The following is a 14,073-nucleotide window of genomic DNA, read 5'->3' as shown; positions in this document are numbered from 1 at the left end:
CCTTGGTTTCGTTAATCTATTTTGATTCCTGACAGGGTAGGTGAATAGCCTGCAGCTACGATTTTTATATTAAAAGTGTTGAATAATTTTCGTTATGTTTATGCCAAATTTTAACTGGTTTGTATTGAATTATTTGGCATTGTTAGAAAACCTCTAAGGGGGTGCTTTAATTTTGGCCACTACAGTAAATGCATACACCTGCGTTCTAAATAATACAAGTATGATTTAATGGGATGTTTTTTCAATTACTTTTTTTTATTTAATTTTAACTATTTTTTTTAATTTGCGCAAAATAATACCAAAAAATTTCGTTGAAAATTTAAACTTCTTGGCAGACAGAATTGAGCGTTTTATTTCATATTCTCTACGAGTTTTGCACTTCGACTTCATGGTATTTTGTGCCCTCGTTATAGAGAAGAAAATGTCCGAATCCGTCTGCAAAAAAAAAAAAAAAAAAAATCAATGAAAATGTTTAGCCCCTTCAAACTTCGATTTTATTATCTAGAATGAATGGATAATAGAACTGCATACCCACTATTTTTTTAAGAAAATTCTATAAATTTTCATAAAACTTTCAAATTTTATGTTGAGAAAATTCTATAAGTTTGCATAAAAATTTCCAATTTTTTATTGAGAGTTCTTAAAAAAATGTTTGATATGCAGTTTTATGGCCCATTCAATTTTAGATAATAGAGTGGAAGTTTGCAGTGGCTGAAAATTTTCATTAATTTTTGAGATTTTTTTCTGACGGACATCTTTTTTTATATGAAAAAAAGCGCCCAATTTTATCTGCAAAGAAGTTTAAAATTTTAATGATTTTTTTACATTTCCCGCCCCTCATACAATTTTATTAATATATTTTAGGTGCATTAATACATCACATCATATAATTACAACAACTATCAACAAATGTATGCAAACTTTACCTCGTCACTATAAAACACCGAGGAGGCGTGTGTGCTGACTGTAACGCATACAGAGCCGCGACGCAATGATTTCAACGATCCTTTGGACACTTTGCGCACGCGTATCGATTTCAGCGATTTGGAACGTTGCAGCTCCATGGGCGGTGAGCCCGACGGATCGGGCGTGGTGGGTGTAGTGGAGCGTGGGGAATTAGATGCCGACGTCGACGATGGTCCATGTAGGCTGAGATGGGATTTGACGCGCAGGAAGAATGCATGCATAGATTGGAGCTTCGCGTGCCTAATTCCTAGGCTATTCTTTAAAGCAAAGCTGCGAATTTGGTCGGTTAACGATGACGTTTAACGATGTGTTGAACTTTTTGGCAGGTAAAAATTTTCAAATTTCAACAAAGTATGATTTTTTTTGTTTGTTTCATAAATGTCAACTTAGTAAACGGTGTAAATTTTTTCGCTGTTTTATGCTTAGATTAAGCAACACCTGCCCATACCTGTCACCCATTTTTCTCACTTTCACTGTGCCTAATAAGCGACCACAGACTCACACCATACACACTCACACGCACAGATATTATACAAGGTGGCGCAAAATTAATCACCCTATCGAAAGATTTATATGTACGCTATTTGCGCCACCTTGTGCTAAATAATAAGGGAAAGGTAGCTGTTTTGATGTAAATATTAAATTGTATGAAAGCCAGAGAGAGCGAATAAAGTGGAAATATTTTCCTGTGAAATACGAGCGCGCCCAATATGGTTTATGGCTAACAATAAAATACCTACTTTTTTGCAGCTAATTGAGTTGCGGTTGTTAAAAAAACCCGCTACAATGATACATACACGCATATATGTATTTACAGTATTGGCCAAAAGTTAAACACCGCCTCGGAAGATTTTTTTTTCTTATCGTGTGGGCTCATCGCTGAGCTCTATAAATATACACCATTGCAGCTAAAAACAACTCCACAATTACTTGTGCCACACCCACAATTTTTGGAGTAGAAGTTAGTTTTATGAGTTTTTTTAATTTTAACTTTTAGAAAATGTTTCTTAATGTTTCTCTGGAATGAATACACAAAAGCTGTGTTGTAGCAGCTTACAGATCCCTGCTTAGTACGGTGAGGTCAGCAGATGCCGTCGTCAATTTCAGCAAATGGTAGGAACCGGAGACCGGCTATTTCCACCGGGTGCAACAAACGGAAGTTGGGGTTTACTTATAGATGAATAGAGGTATATAGGAGAATATTATAGCTCACAACTCCATTATTATTATGAAATTGAAGTCAAAAATATTGTGGTACCGAACTCAAGGAGTTGATTTCATTGTGAACCTGCAAACATCGCAAAAATTGATTGTAAAAAGTGATCCTTCTACTGTTTAAAGCTCTAATTATCGATTTTTCCATCAATATATTATTTCATAAGCTGCTGAATTATTCATATGATGCAGAATAGCTGGCTAGTTAACTAGGCGAATGAAATAATAAGCAAATAACACAATTCGCCTGAAAAAAAATTTTAAGTGGGTTTAAAATCAAATTATCAATAATTAGTGTGAAAAGTATTCAGCCAACAGACGAATAATTTCTAAGTTTTTGAGGACAGTTACAAATGTATGTTCTGCGCATTAGATGTTTTGATTAAAAATGCTACTAAAAATTAGCCTAAAACTTTTTCTAACCAAGTAATAAAAAATAAAAGTCCAGTTTAGAAGTTCGCGAAAGAACAAACTGGAGAGTAGAGGTCTTCTACTCGACTCAATCGACGACTGTTAAACGGTGTTATGGTCTGGGGTTGCTACCCTGAGGTCAAGAGATTGGACTCATTCGTTGAAGTTGAATAATTATAGAACATCTTAAATGCAAGTTTAAACAAGAAAACGATTAAGACACAACTCCAATAATACAGAAATTCTCGATCGAAAAGAGGCATTGAAACGAGAGTAAATTAACTATACTGTAAATATACTATACACAATAAAAAAATTTAAGCAAATATAAAAAAATATGAAACAAATATAAAAAAAATATATAAAGAATTAAAGAAATACTATATAAAAGAAATATATAAAAAAATAAAATTACAAACAGAATATAAAAATAAATATAAACAAATATGAAAAACTATATAAAAATTAATATAAAATAAAATAAAATAAAAACAAAAATAGATAAAAAATGTATATAAAACAATATGAAATATACTCAAGAATATAAAAAAAGTATAATGAAATGTTAGAAAAATAAATAAAAATATAAAAAAAACCAAATATACAAAATTAAAAATAAAATATAAATAATACATAAAAAATATACAAAAAAACATATATAAAAAGAAGAATATAAATAATACAAAAAAGATATATAAAGAAAATACATATAGAAAATATAAAAAACATTTTAAATTAAAAAAATATATATAAAAATGAATATAAAAAATATATGAAAGAAATATACGAAACAAATTAAAAAACAAAATCTAAAAAAATATATTGTATTAAAAAACATATATTGTACAAAAATGTAAAAAACACAAAATAAAAAAAAATATAAAAATGAATATAAAAAAAAATATAAAAATAAATATAAACAAACTTTTACAATTAAATAATAAAAAATTAGAAATAAAAATTTTAAAATCTCTGAATATACAAAAAATATATATAAAAATATATATAAAAATATATTTTAAAAATATATATATAAAAATATAAATAAAATATATAAAAGTAAAAAATAAAATTACAAACAGAATATAAAAAGAAATATAATCAAATATAAAACAAAATAAAAATAAAAAAAATATTATATAAAAAAATATATAAAACCCAAATATAAAACAATATGAAATATACACAAAAATATAAAAAAATGAAAATTTAAATTTAAATATTGCATAACAAAATTTTAAAAAGTAAATAGAAATATAAAAAACTAAATATAAAAATGTGACATAAAAATATTTAAAAAAAATATATATAAATAATATAAAAACATTTATAAAGAAAAAATAAAAAATACATAAAAATTATATAAAACAAAACATATAAAAAATATACAAAAAAAAACTTAAAAACAAAAAATGAAAAAAATGAAAAAAATATATATTTAAAAAATTAAAAAAAAAATATTAAAAAAACATATACAAAAATGTAAAAAACAGAAAATATATAAAAAAAAATATTTAAAACTAAATATAAAAAAAATTGTAAGCTACATATTAAAAAATAAGAAATAAAAATATTAAAATCTCCAAATATACATAAACTATATATAAAAAAAATACAAATAAAATATAAAAAAAACATATAAAAAAAACTAAAAATAAAATAGATAAAAAACAAGAACTAAAGTATAAACAATATAAAAAATATTTGTATATAGGTATAAAAAAATATGTAAAGAACACAATATAAAAAGATCAAAACACTCTCACTCCTTTTTCCAGTTTATGGGGGGTTTTTATTACTCCAATAAAGCTTTGTGAGAGAAGACCCATAGTGAAATTTTTTGGAGCGATATATTTGTAGCGCCATTTTACACTCTAAGTCTTTTCTTAACAGGACATTTTAGGTATTTGCCAAATTAAGGATCAAAAAGGCCCACTATAAGAGACAATAATGAGTCGAAATGTTTCGCGAGAAAATTGTGTATACAATTTTATTTCATATGCGCGAACATTATATTTAGTTCAAAATAATACTTTAAGGACTATTTCTAATTTGCTTAGTTAACGCACCCCGAAACATGTATGGAGGCCAACAAACAGCTCGAACCCTTTGGGCGTTGATATGCGTGCTACCCGGCGCCATCTTTCTGCAAAGGAATCCCCCCACCCCCACAACTTGATCTTTAATTTGTCGCACTTTGGCATGCATTGACTCGCAGTTCGTTATTCACAGAGAAGTTTGCAAAACCAAGAAATAATTTATTAAAAACCTTGAAAAGTCAGGAAAATGCATATGTACATATTTAAGAATGAATATCCTCTGTCCATAAGAGATTCCCAGAAATTTTGGCAACTAAACCTTTGGGCTTAAAAGTATTTATTTGCTTTCAACTTCTTCTGAGACTTTATGAGACTTAAGTCTCACAAAACAGAATACATTCACTAAATATTATTTTTTTCGTAATTATAAAAAAATACCTATAAATAATTATGTATAAAGCGATGTGGAGAAATCTAGGTATGTAGTTCAACCGAAATTATTGACTTTAAAAATGAATGCTCTAGGACATGAATCTTCTGTCCTTTTTTGTAGAAATTTTAAAAGAAATTAAATGAGAATTAAATGAATAAAATACATAATAGGAGTAAATAATTCAATAACTAATTCATAAAAAAGTTATAATTTGGAAAATTACCAAAGGAGTAAAAGAGTTTTGACCAATAGTGTATGTACTCGTACATCCACAGGTATTCAACCTTGTCGCACTTGAAAAAGGATTGCAGTCAGAAAAAAAAGCTAAAACAATCCTCATTAATCAACTGCGAAAAGTACCACTGAAAACATTAAATAGCTTGAGATTTCATCTTTTGTTGTGTTTTCCTGCTTGTGTTTTCGTTTTCGTTTTTCTCCCTTTGTAATGTTTGATTCGACTTGCTGCTTGATTTCTTTTTTCTCCGCTGGCATTTAATGCTTACTTTAGTTTCCTACACTTTAATGAGTTTGTTGTACTCAGCAATGCTGTTTGTTGTTATTATTTGCAACGCTCACGCCAACTTATATTTATACAAAAATATGTAAGCATTAGGGTGGAGCACTTTTTCGAGATATTGAAAAGTAAACTTTTAACACAAAAAGTTGTAAGAATAGTCATTCATTTTTATTTAAAATCTTCTCACATGTATTCTGTTAGACGAGTGAGGTTCATTGGCGGCAAAATCAGAATTAGTGTTTTCTTTTGAAGGTAATATGGATACCAGGAAGCTATGCATCGCAGGAAACTGCATAGTTGAACAACTACTTCGCTACGCAGGACACTCGGGATGTAGTCTTCCTGAACAAAAAGAGAGTGGGGGTTACCTAACCACTTCAACGCTTTAGCAGAAGGGCCTCGTTAAGTAGCAAGAATCGTGGGTGCTTCTTAGACAAGCAAAGCTGCAATTCTCGTATTGCCGGCCATTAACTGGAAGAAATGCGGACGTGTGAGGACAATGAGTTCTGATCCTCTCATCAGTATCTCTTCAAAAATCATACTTAAGAGAAAGCCAATTCATTGAGAGACTAAACGCAACCGCCTTTGTAATACGGGGTTTATCCTAGTAGAGGACTTTAAGTCTGATATCCTTAAGTCCTTAGTAATGTTTTTCGAAAAAGAAAACATTGACAAATTAAATCATTTTTTAGAAATTTAAGCCATCTGACGACATATCGTCAATGGATCGTACCCTTAGAAAAAAAATACATCTTTGATAAATACAACCAAAAGAGGTTTAAAACAACCGCAACTCTTCTGAAGGATAAACTTAGAATTCTCACCGCGCATTCTCACAAGCCATTGCAGACATGATCGGGATATGGTTCACTCATTCTTATCGTTTCTGTGACCAATTCCAGGAGACCTTAATGCTCCTTCTTCTTGAATGCAGCCCTATAGCGCGAAGAAGGTTGACACATCTCGACCATTTGCAGCCAAAAAAAAAGGCGCATACGCTCAGCCCAATCCAGTTCCATCCCAAGTTTAATAAGGGAACTGGGTCTGGATGAGGTACTGTGATGAATATAGGACACAAAAGATCATGAGGTCGAAATGCAAACCTCAAAGAAATCGAAATCTAAAGCAAAACAAGATAATACCTGGAGAATACGTAAACCGATCAAAATAAATAAATATCAAATTAAAGGCAATTCAATTTGCTGATTCAGCTTTAATTTTTATTAAAACCAAAAACAATTTTTTTTTTTCGACAGAAAAAACAAGTGGATTTTCGGACTCAGCGACTGATTTTACATACAAAAGAGATTTTTTCTTGGGTTTTATGGTGTAATAAGTTTCTAATCGAAATGTTTTTGGTAGAACGTGGTGTTAGTTTTCTATTACTAGAATTTACACCTGGAACAATATATAACGACCATGAAATTTCAGCTCTAGTAGCCGAGTGTGTGAATACCTGAATGTGGCCAACATCGGACCGTCAACTGGCTTTCACGGATTTTGGAGGAATCAGCTGATTTGCTTACGTCATGAGGGTCCTTACAGCGGTTTGAATATAAATAACCGAGGTTGTGTTGGTGAAACACGAAAAACAATCAATACAGCCTTCGCTCGCTGACAAGGTAAAAATAATTGAGAAAGTGCAGCCAATAACCAACCGTTATCTCGCTCTCAGCGAATTTGACAGAATCAGCTGATGGGGTGACGTAGCAGAGAATGTGTTTACAAAAAAACTAAGATTGGGCTAGTGATATACAACACAATGTCACTTCGTTGCCATCTGAACAACAACTGATTGGACGAGTGTGTAAATGCGTGTGAAATTAGCGGGCAGAATGCTGGTGTCGTACCCAATGACGTGCCAGCCGATGTTACTCGCACAATTGTGCTTCGGATGGCCAAACCTTACGTAATCAATCATCATTGCTTGCGTGCCACCACGAGCATAAAGTTTAATAAAAAATATTTCACCAGTCGACACGCGGCAAGTGGTGAGGAAGTTTATCATAAAAACCTTGATAATCTGACACTTCGAGGTAGTATACAACTATTGCAGTGCAACTTCAAGACCCACATCCCCAGTTGAACTACACTATTCTCAAGGATGTATGCGTTAGTGAAACATCGTATCTAATTATTTGGCCACCACTTTTATAGCAAAGTGAATAATGCATTTCTACACCTTAGTAATTTTTTTTTATGTGGTACAAAGTCATTGACAATTCTGTTTCACAAGTCCTTACAAATGGCTATGTGCATACATACATACATTTGTTTTTAAGCATATAAGCACTTAAGTCTGTGATATGCAAGAACTTGCACTCAAGTAAACAATACTTTCTAATTAAAAGTATGTTGGGGAGTTACGGAATATGAAAATTCGTAACCATGCAGTGCGTTTAAGCTATAACACCTACTTGAGACACACTCTCCCTCTCTCTCTTTCTCTCTCTCTCGCAATTTTAAAAGCAGAAAATGAAAGCAAAGGCAATCAGCCGTATGTGTTTGTGTAATTAGCATTCAAATGGGCGGGTCTCATGTCAATTTTTTTTTTACATAAGTACAAAGAAATGCATTCATGAAAAATTACCCTCAACTCCATTCAAGTTGAACTTGATACCACATCGGCCAGGTGTCAAGCTACAAACGTGGCGAACACTTGAAGATATAGGTATCTCGTATTGTCTTTTACCCAAACAAATTGAATTCGAGTTGTTAAGAATGTGCTTGGTAACGGTATTTTTTCGGTACTAAAGTGTGGCAAAGAGCTGACGGTTTATTGTGTTGCCTTTTATTTGGCACGAAAACGTTTTATAAAGAGTGCGATTTCTGAAGTTCTTTAAATTTGTAATTCACAATATTATTTTTCAAGGACCAGCTGATAACTTAAAAAAGTATATTTTGAACTACTTTTTAATAAATATTTTAACCGTTCCAGAAAAATAAATATAACCGGCTTTAAAATAGACGCGAGCACTTCTGCCGCTGAAAAGCTAAAAACTGCTTTCATTAGAAAAACAATTGGTGTACACTTGAGCTCACTTAATTAAGTCGGAATATCTTTTTATAATATAATATTTAAATTATATATATACATAATTGGCGCGTACACCCTTTTTGGGTGTTTGGCCGAGCTCCTCCTCCTATTTAGACCTTACAGATCCGTTGTGATACCACTGAGCCTTGTTTATTTATCTTCATAAAACCATTTTGAGGCTCTTATGAAGCGCAGGATTGGTCTAATCCCTAAGCCAGACAGTTCTGTAAGAGAATCAAATAAGTGTTTACCTAGACAACCTGCTCTGATTTTACCTAAGGCTGTACAATTGCAAAGGAAGTGCTCAACTGTTTCTTCCTCTACCACATCTCTACAACTTCGACAATATTCTTGGAAGAATACTCCTAGTCTCAAGGAATGCTTTCCAAATAGCCAATGACCGGTGACACAAGCCAATACCTTCGAGATATGATCTCTTGAGAGGCTAAGCAATTCCTTTGTCCTTTTCTTGTTTCTTTGCGGCCATAGTAGCCTAGCTGTTACCCACGTATCTTCATCTTTCCATGACCTACTGGCCTCTTGGATAATTTTGTTTTTCATTATTAATTTACTCGTGACCATAGGTATCCCAATGGTACTTTTGTCACTGAGCAGTTGTAGAGCAGTAGCTTTACCCGAGAATGCATTCATAGTCGTTTTTGTTATGGCATGCGTATTTAGATATGTAGCCACTTCTTTTATAGCTAGAACCTCTGCCTGATAGACGCTGCAGCAATCTGAAAGTCGAGCGGATAGTTCCAGTCCTAATTCCTTCGAAAATACTCCATAGCCAACCTTATCGTCTATCTTGGAACCGTCTGTATAAAAATTTAATTCCCCCCTTCTCCATGGCATTGGTGTCTGCCACTCCCTTCTTGACGGTATACTTATCTTGAAGAGCTTGTCGAAGGAGAGTCTAGGAATATAATAGTCTATTTATTGTTTGTTACTGTTCAGAGTGTGCAAAATATAGGCGTGGCCAAACCACCGTTCTTTCCATAGCGCCATACTTTTGAGTCTAAGCGCCGAGGCGGCGGTCACTACGAGATTTAGTGCATGCAAATTGATAAGCACTCCTAGCGCTTTGTTTGGGGTAGTCTTTAAAGCACCAGAGATGCATACGTAAAATTCAGAAAAATGCATGACATTTTTATTTAAATCGATAGTACAGTCCATATAGTTTAATGTTTGAAGATTATTTCATGCAAATGTTGACCGCGACTGCGCTCCAAATGGTCCATCCGCTTAGTCCAATTTTGGCATACTTTTTCCAATGTTTCGGCCGGTATCTTACCTATAAATACTTTAATGTTGTCTTCCAATGCGTTAATTGAAGCAGGCTTGTCTGAATAGACATGAGCTTTAACATAGCCCCACAAAAAATAATCTAAAGGCGTTATATCGCACGATCAACAAGTCCATTGTTACGCGTGCTGTGTGGCATGTGGCACCGTCTTGCTGAAACCCCAAGTCATGCAAGTCAAGCTCTTGCATTTTGGGCAAAAAAAAGTTGGATATCATTTCACGGTAGCGCTCACCATTCACAGATACGTTACGATTCGCAGCATCTTTGAAGAAGTACAGTCCAATGATATCTCCAGCCCATAAACCGCACCAAACTGTGACCTTTTCTGGATACATTGGTAGCTCTTGCAATTCTTCTGGCTGATCTTCACTCCAAAATCGACAATTCTGCTTATTTACGTACCCATTGATCCGAAAATGAGCTTCGTCGCTGAACACAATTTTTCGATAAAAAAGTGGATCTTCGGCCAACTTTCCAAGAGCCCATTCACCAAAAATTCTGCGTTGCGATAGGTCGTTCGGCTTCAATTCTTGCACCAGCTGTATTTTGAAAGGCTTCACACCTAAATCCTTTCGCAAAATTTTCCACGTTGTTGAGTAACAAAGGCCCAATCGAATCGATAATTGATGGGCATCATTAACACTGGCCGTAACAGCTGCGATATTTTCTTCAGTTCGCACTCTACGTAAGCGTGTTGGTGGTTTGATGTCCAATAATGTAAATTCGGTTCTAAATTTAGTCACAACAGCTCGAATAGCCGCTTCAGTGGGTCGATTAAACTGACCATAAAATGGAAGAAGCGCGCGATAAACTTTCTTAACAGAACACGCATTTTTATAATGAAATTCAATGATTTGCAAGCGTTGTTCGTTTGTAAGACGATTCATGGTTAAATTATAGACCAAACTGAAGATGTTTGACAGTTAAACAAAACACGAAACGTGCGCCAGCTGTTTAAACCAACTGTTTAAAAAGATAATAGCTAAAAAATCACCCTTTACATTATCCACATCCTTAAAAACTAGAGGGGAGTTTATAGGAAGCCTATGTTTCCTTGTAAAGAGAATTATTTCAGTTTTTGCGGGGTTTATAGCGAGTCCCCTACTCTCAGGCCAGTTCCTAAGAATGACCATGTTAGAGCGGAGAATGTCCCACCCTTATGGGCATTTCCCTCTAGGATATTTGCCTTTAAAAGCAGTTGCTAGATCATCTGCGTATGCAGTGACGTGGTAGCCCCCTCTTTCCAGGGTCAGCAATAACGAGTTTACTGCCAAAATCCAAAGAAGAGGGGAGAGGACTCCGCCTTGCGGTGTGCCTCTGCAGACCTGTCTGCTTAGAGTGGCGCTGCCTAATTTAGCCGTTACCTTTCTTTTGACGAGTATATCTTCTATCAGGGCTGCGACGTGTGGTTCAACTCCAAAGTCTTCTAACGAATCTAAATACTCTAGTGCTCACCATTATATTGTTGAAGGCGCCTTCTATATATCTAAGAAAGCAATCTTTATCTGATATTTCGGGAAATATTTTATTGAAATCCCGTATTTATGAATGTTCACTGATTTTATATTACAATTCCGTTTATGACCGAATTTTTTATTACCTTTTCGGGACAAATATTGCAAGCGTTTCAATCATTTCCCCGTTTGTCACCTTAAGTATTGCAATCGAATTCTTAATTAATTTACTTTTTTTTATGTAAATATAATATAGTCCAGGTTAGTGTGTATTTCCCTTAAATGCGTAAAAATGTATAAAATAGCTTTTTTCTGCCTTTCTTTTATTAATATTGAATTTTATTCTCTGTCGACACACTTTTAGTTTATTCTCATAAGCTTTCGAAAAGCGCAAACTTCCTAGGTGCTGACTCACTCTTGGTGCTCATTCGAATACATTTGTGTTAAGGCAAGTGAAAAATGTGGCTAAAAATTTTTTGCGTAAATATTAATATTACTAATCAAAAAACTAGTCATACTTCATGTACGAGTACGCTGCTGTTTCGCTATTGAATAGCTCGAAATTGCTTTTTGTATGTTAAGTAAGTTCCTCGGTGTACGAATCGTTGGATTTTAGTACGTCAAAGGCCTTCCGAGAAGGTGTCAAAGTTTGGCTTAATTTGAAGCGGTTGTTCTCCTCATAAAAAATGTTTGGCGTTCGGTTTCGCCTTAAAACTGTAGGTCCCTCCATTTCTGGAACAACATTAAGAAGCACATCACAAATAGGAGGAGGTCGCCCCAAACACCTAACAGAAGTGTACGCGGAAATTATTTTTTTATATATTTTTATTTATGTTTATTTTTATTTTTAGTCAACTAATAAACATAATTATAGTTAATTAATATATACAGTAACTTAAGGGATCCGGTGTTCTAGAAATTTGAAAGAATAGGCTTTCAAGAATATACTGTAAAATTTTTGAAATGGTATTCTCAGTATTTTCGATTCTACAGCCGTTTTAGCAGGTAAAGTATCGCCCGAGCTAGAATCATATTATTATTCCAATTAGTTCGTATTTTTTATTTAAAACCTAAAAAAAAACGTTTTTTAGAGTGTCAAATTGAAAACCGCTCCATTTTGCCAATTTTTTTTTTATTCTAGTACGGGACATACAGGGTTGCCAATATTCGACGGACCCATCTAGCAACCCTGTATCTTTTGACAGAGACGTCAGATCGCTTAATGACATACCGCGTTGGAAGCGTCAGTCCAAGCAGATTTTTACCATGGAACAGTACACGCCACGCGAGCGCTCCCAAATTGTTGAAATTTACATTCAACAAAAGAAGTCAATTGTGAAAACTCAATGTGCGTATAAAAAATTAAATAATGTGAAAAGTGCGCCTTCTAAGAACACCATTAAACGTTTGTACGAAAGGTTTTCGACTGGTGATGCTCTTTATAATCCAAAGAGGCCATATCAAAACTGACCAAGGCCATCGGATGAGAATATTGCTCTTGTACGGGCCAGTGTTAAGACGTCGCCAAGGACATCCCAAAATCCACTTTACAACGAATTATCCGCATTGATTTGCATTTATTCCCGTATAAGATTCAATTGACGCAAAGATTGTTGCCTGCGGACAAGCCTCGTCGATTGGAATGGGACCAAAGAGTCACCGAGTCCGTCGAATATGGGCAACCCAGAAGTTACACTCATATTGATTCATAATTTTTTTTGGTTTTTGTGTTTCAAATAAATAGAAGAGCCAAAATGGACAACACCGTCCAGGTCCACTTTTTCTAGAGGGTCAACTTCAGCGCCATTATTAAAATTAAAAAAAAAAAAATTTTATTTTTGTATGTAAAAGAAGTTAAAAAAATCCTAAAAAATTTAGATATCGTTTTTAATTTTTTTATTGTACTGTAAAAAAAATCCAGAAAATACGCTACTTTTTCGAGCTCTAGACCACCGGGACCCGTCAAAGTGAAAATATTAATTAATTATTAATTTTCAATTTTTTTTTTTCAGTAACGCTAACAATCGTTCAGCATAATAATTGTGAGTTCTGACGCTTTTACGAGTGCAATATAAAACTGTCATAGTCGGAAATACAAGTAAAAATTGATATTTTATTGACTCGCATACCTACACGATTACAATACTACAACTAGGCAATAATGTTCAATAAAATTGAATGCACATATATTTGATTTCGTCATTTCTAGGCAAAGCTACAATTTTTACGAACAACGGACTCTGATATACATACATACATACATACATACATACATTGTATTATAGATGGAACTTTTCACTCTTAAAAAATTTCATTTCGATTATTATTGCCTTTCCCTTTCTGCGCTATTCTTTTATAGCCACTATCTTCTTTTCAATTTTTCGCTACCTATATATGGATTTATGTATATACATACATACATATGTAAATATGTAGGTTTCATGCGTGCATACGTGCACATTTTTTATTAGCATTCTTTGGATTTTGATTTCACTTTCTAAACTATTCAAAATTTCTCTTCTAGTTTACCATTTTGCTTCATTTTTTATTTCCTCTTTAATTTGCCTCTTCGAATTAATTAACTTAGAAGACTTGACATTTTTTGTTTTTTTTTTTAGTTTGTTGTGCACGCAAAAACTATTAATTTTTAAGAGAGAAGACTTCAGTGGGGTTTTTAGGTCATTATTCATATGAC

At 33.4% G+C, this 14,073-nt stretch overlaps 1 protein-coding gene across 9 annotated transcripts in view; it reads right to left on the bottom strand.

Moving 5' to 3' along the window:
• Positions 1-14,073, bottom strand: part of LOC128868364 (serine/threonine-protein kinase N) — a 165,100-nt gene that overhangs the window by 78,656 nt on the left and 72,371 nt on the right. For 5 of the 9 annotated variants that reach the window (XM_054110364.1, XM_054110366.1, XM_054110370.1 and 2 more), the window contains exon 2: positions 927-1,377. The exons of 3 other annotated variants lie outside the window; for them this stretch is intronic. In XM_054110364.1, the coding sequence (XP_053966339.1) occupies positions 927-1,187 (261 nt within the window). In that variant the 5' untranslated portion in view covers positions 1,188-1,377. The remainder of the gene's footprint in view (positions 1-926; positions 1,378-14,073) is intronic. One more of the 9 variants, XM_054110365.1, reaches the window with a different exon arrangement.

Source organism: Anastrepha ludens, chromosome 6, assembly GCF_028408465.1.
Source record: "Anastrepha ludens isolate Willacy chromosome 6, idAnaLude1.1, whole genome shotgun sequence".
Classification (NCBI taxonomy): domain Eukaryota; kingdom Metazoa; phylum Arthropoda; class Insecta; order Diptera; family Tephritidae; genus Anastrepha; species Anastrepha ludens.
Note: the sequence above shows the minus strand (reverse complement) of the source record. Positions and strands in the feature narration are given on the sequence as shown.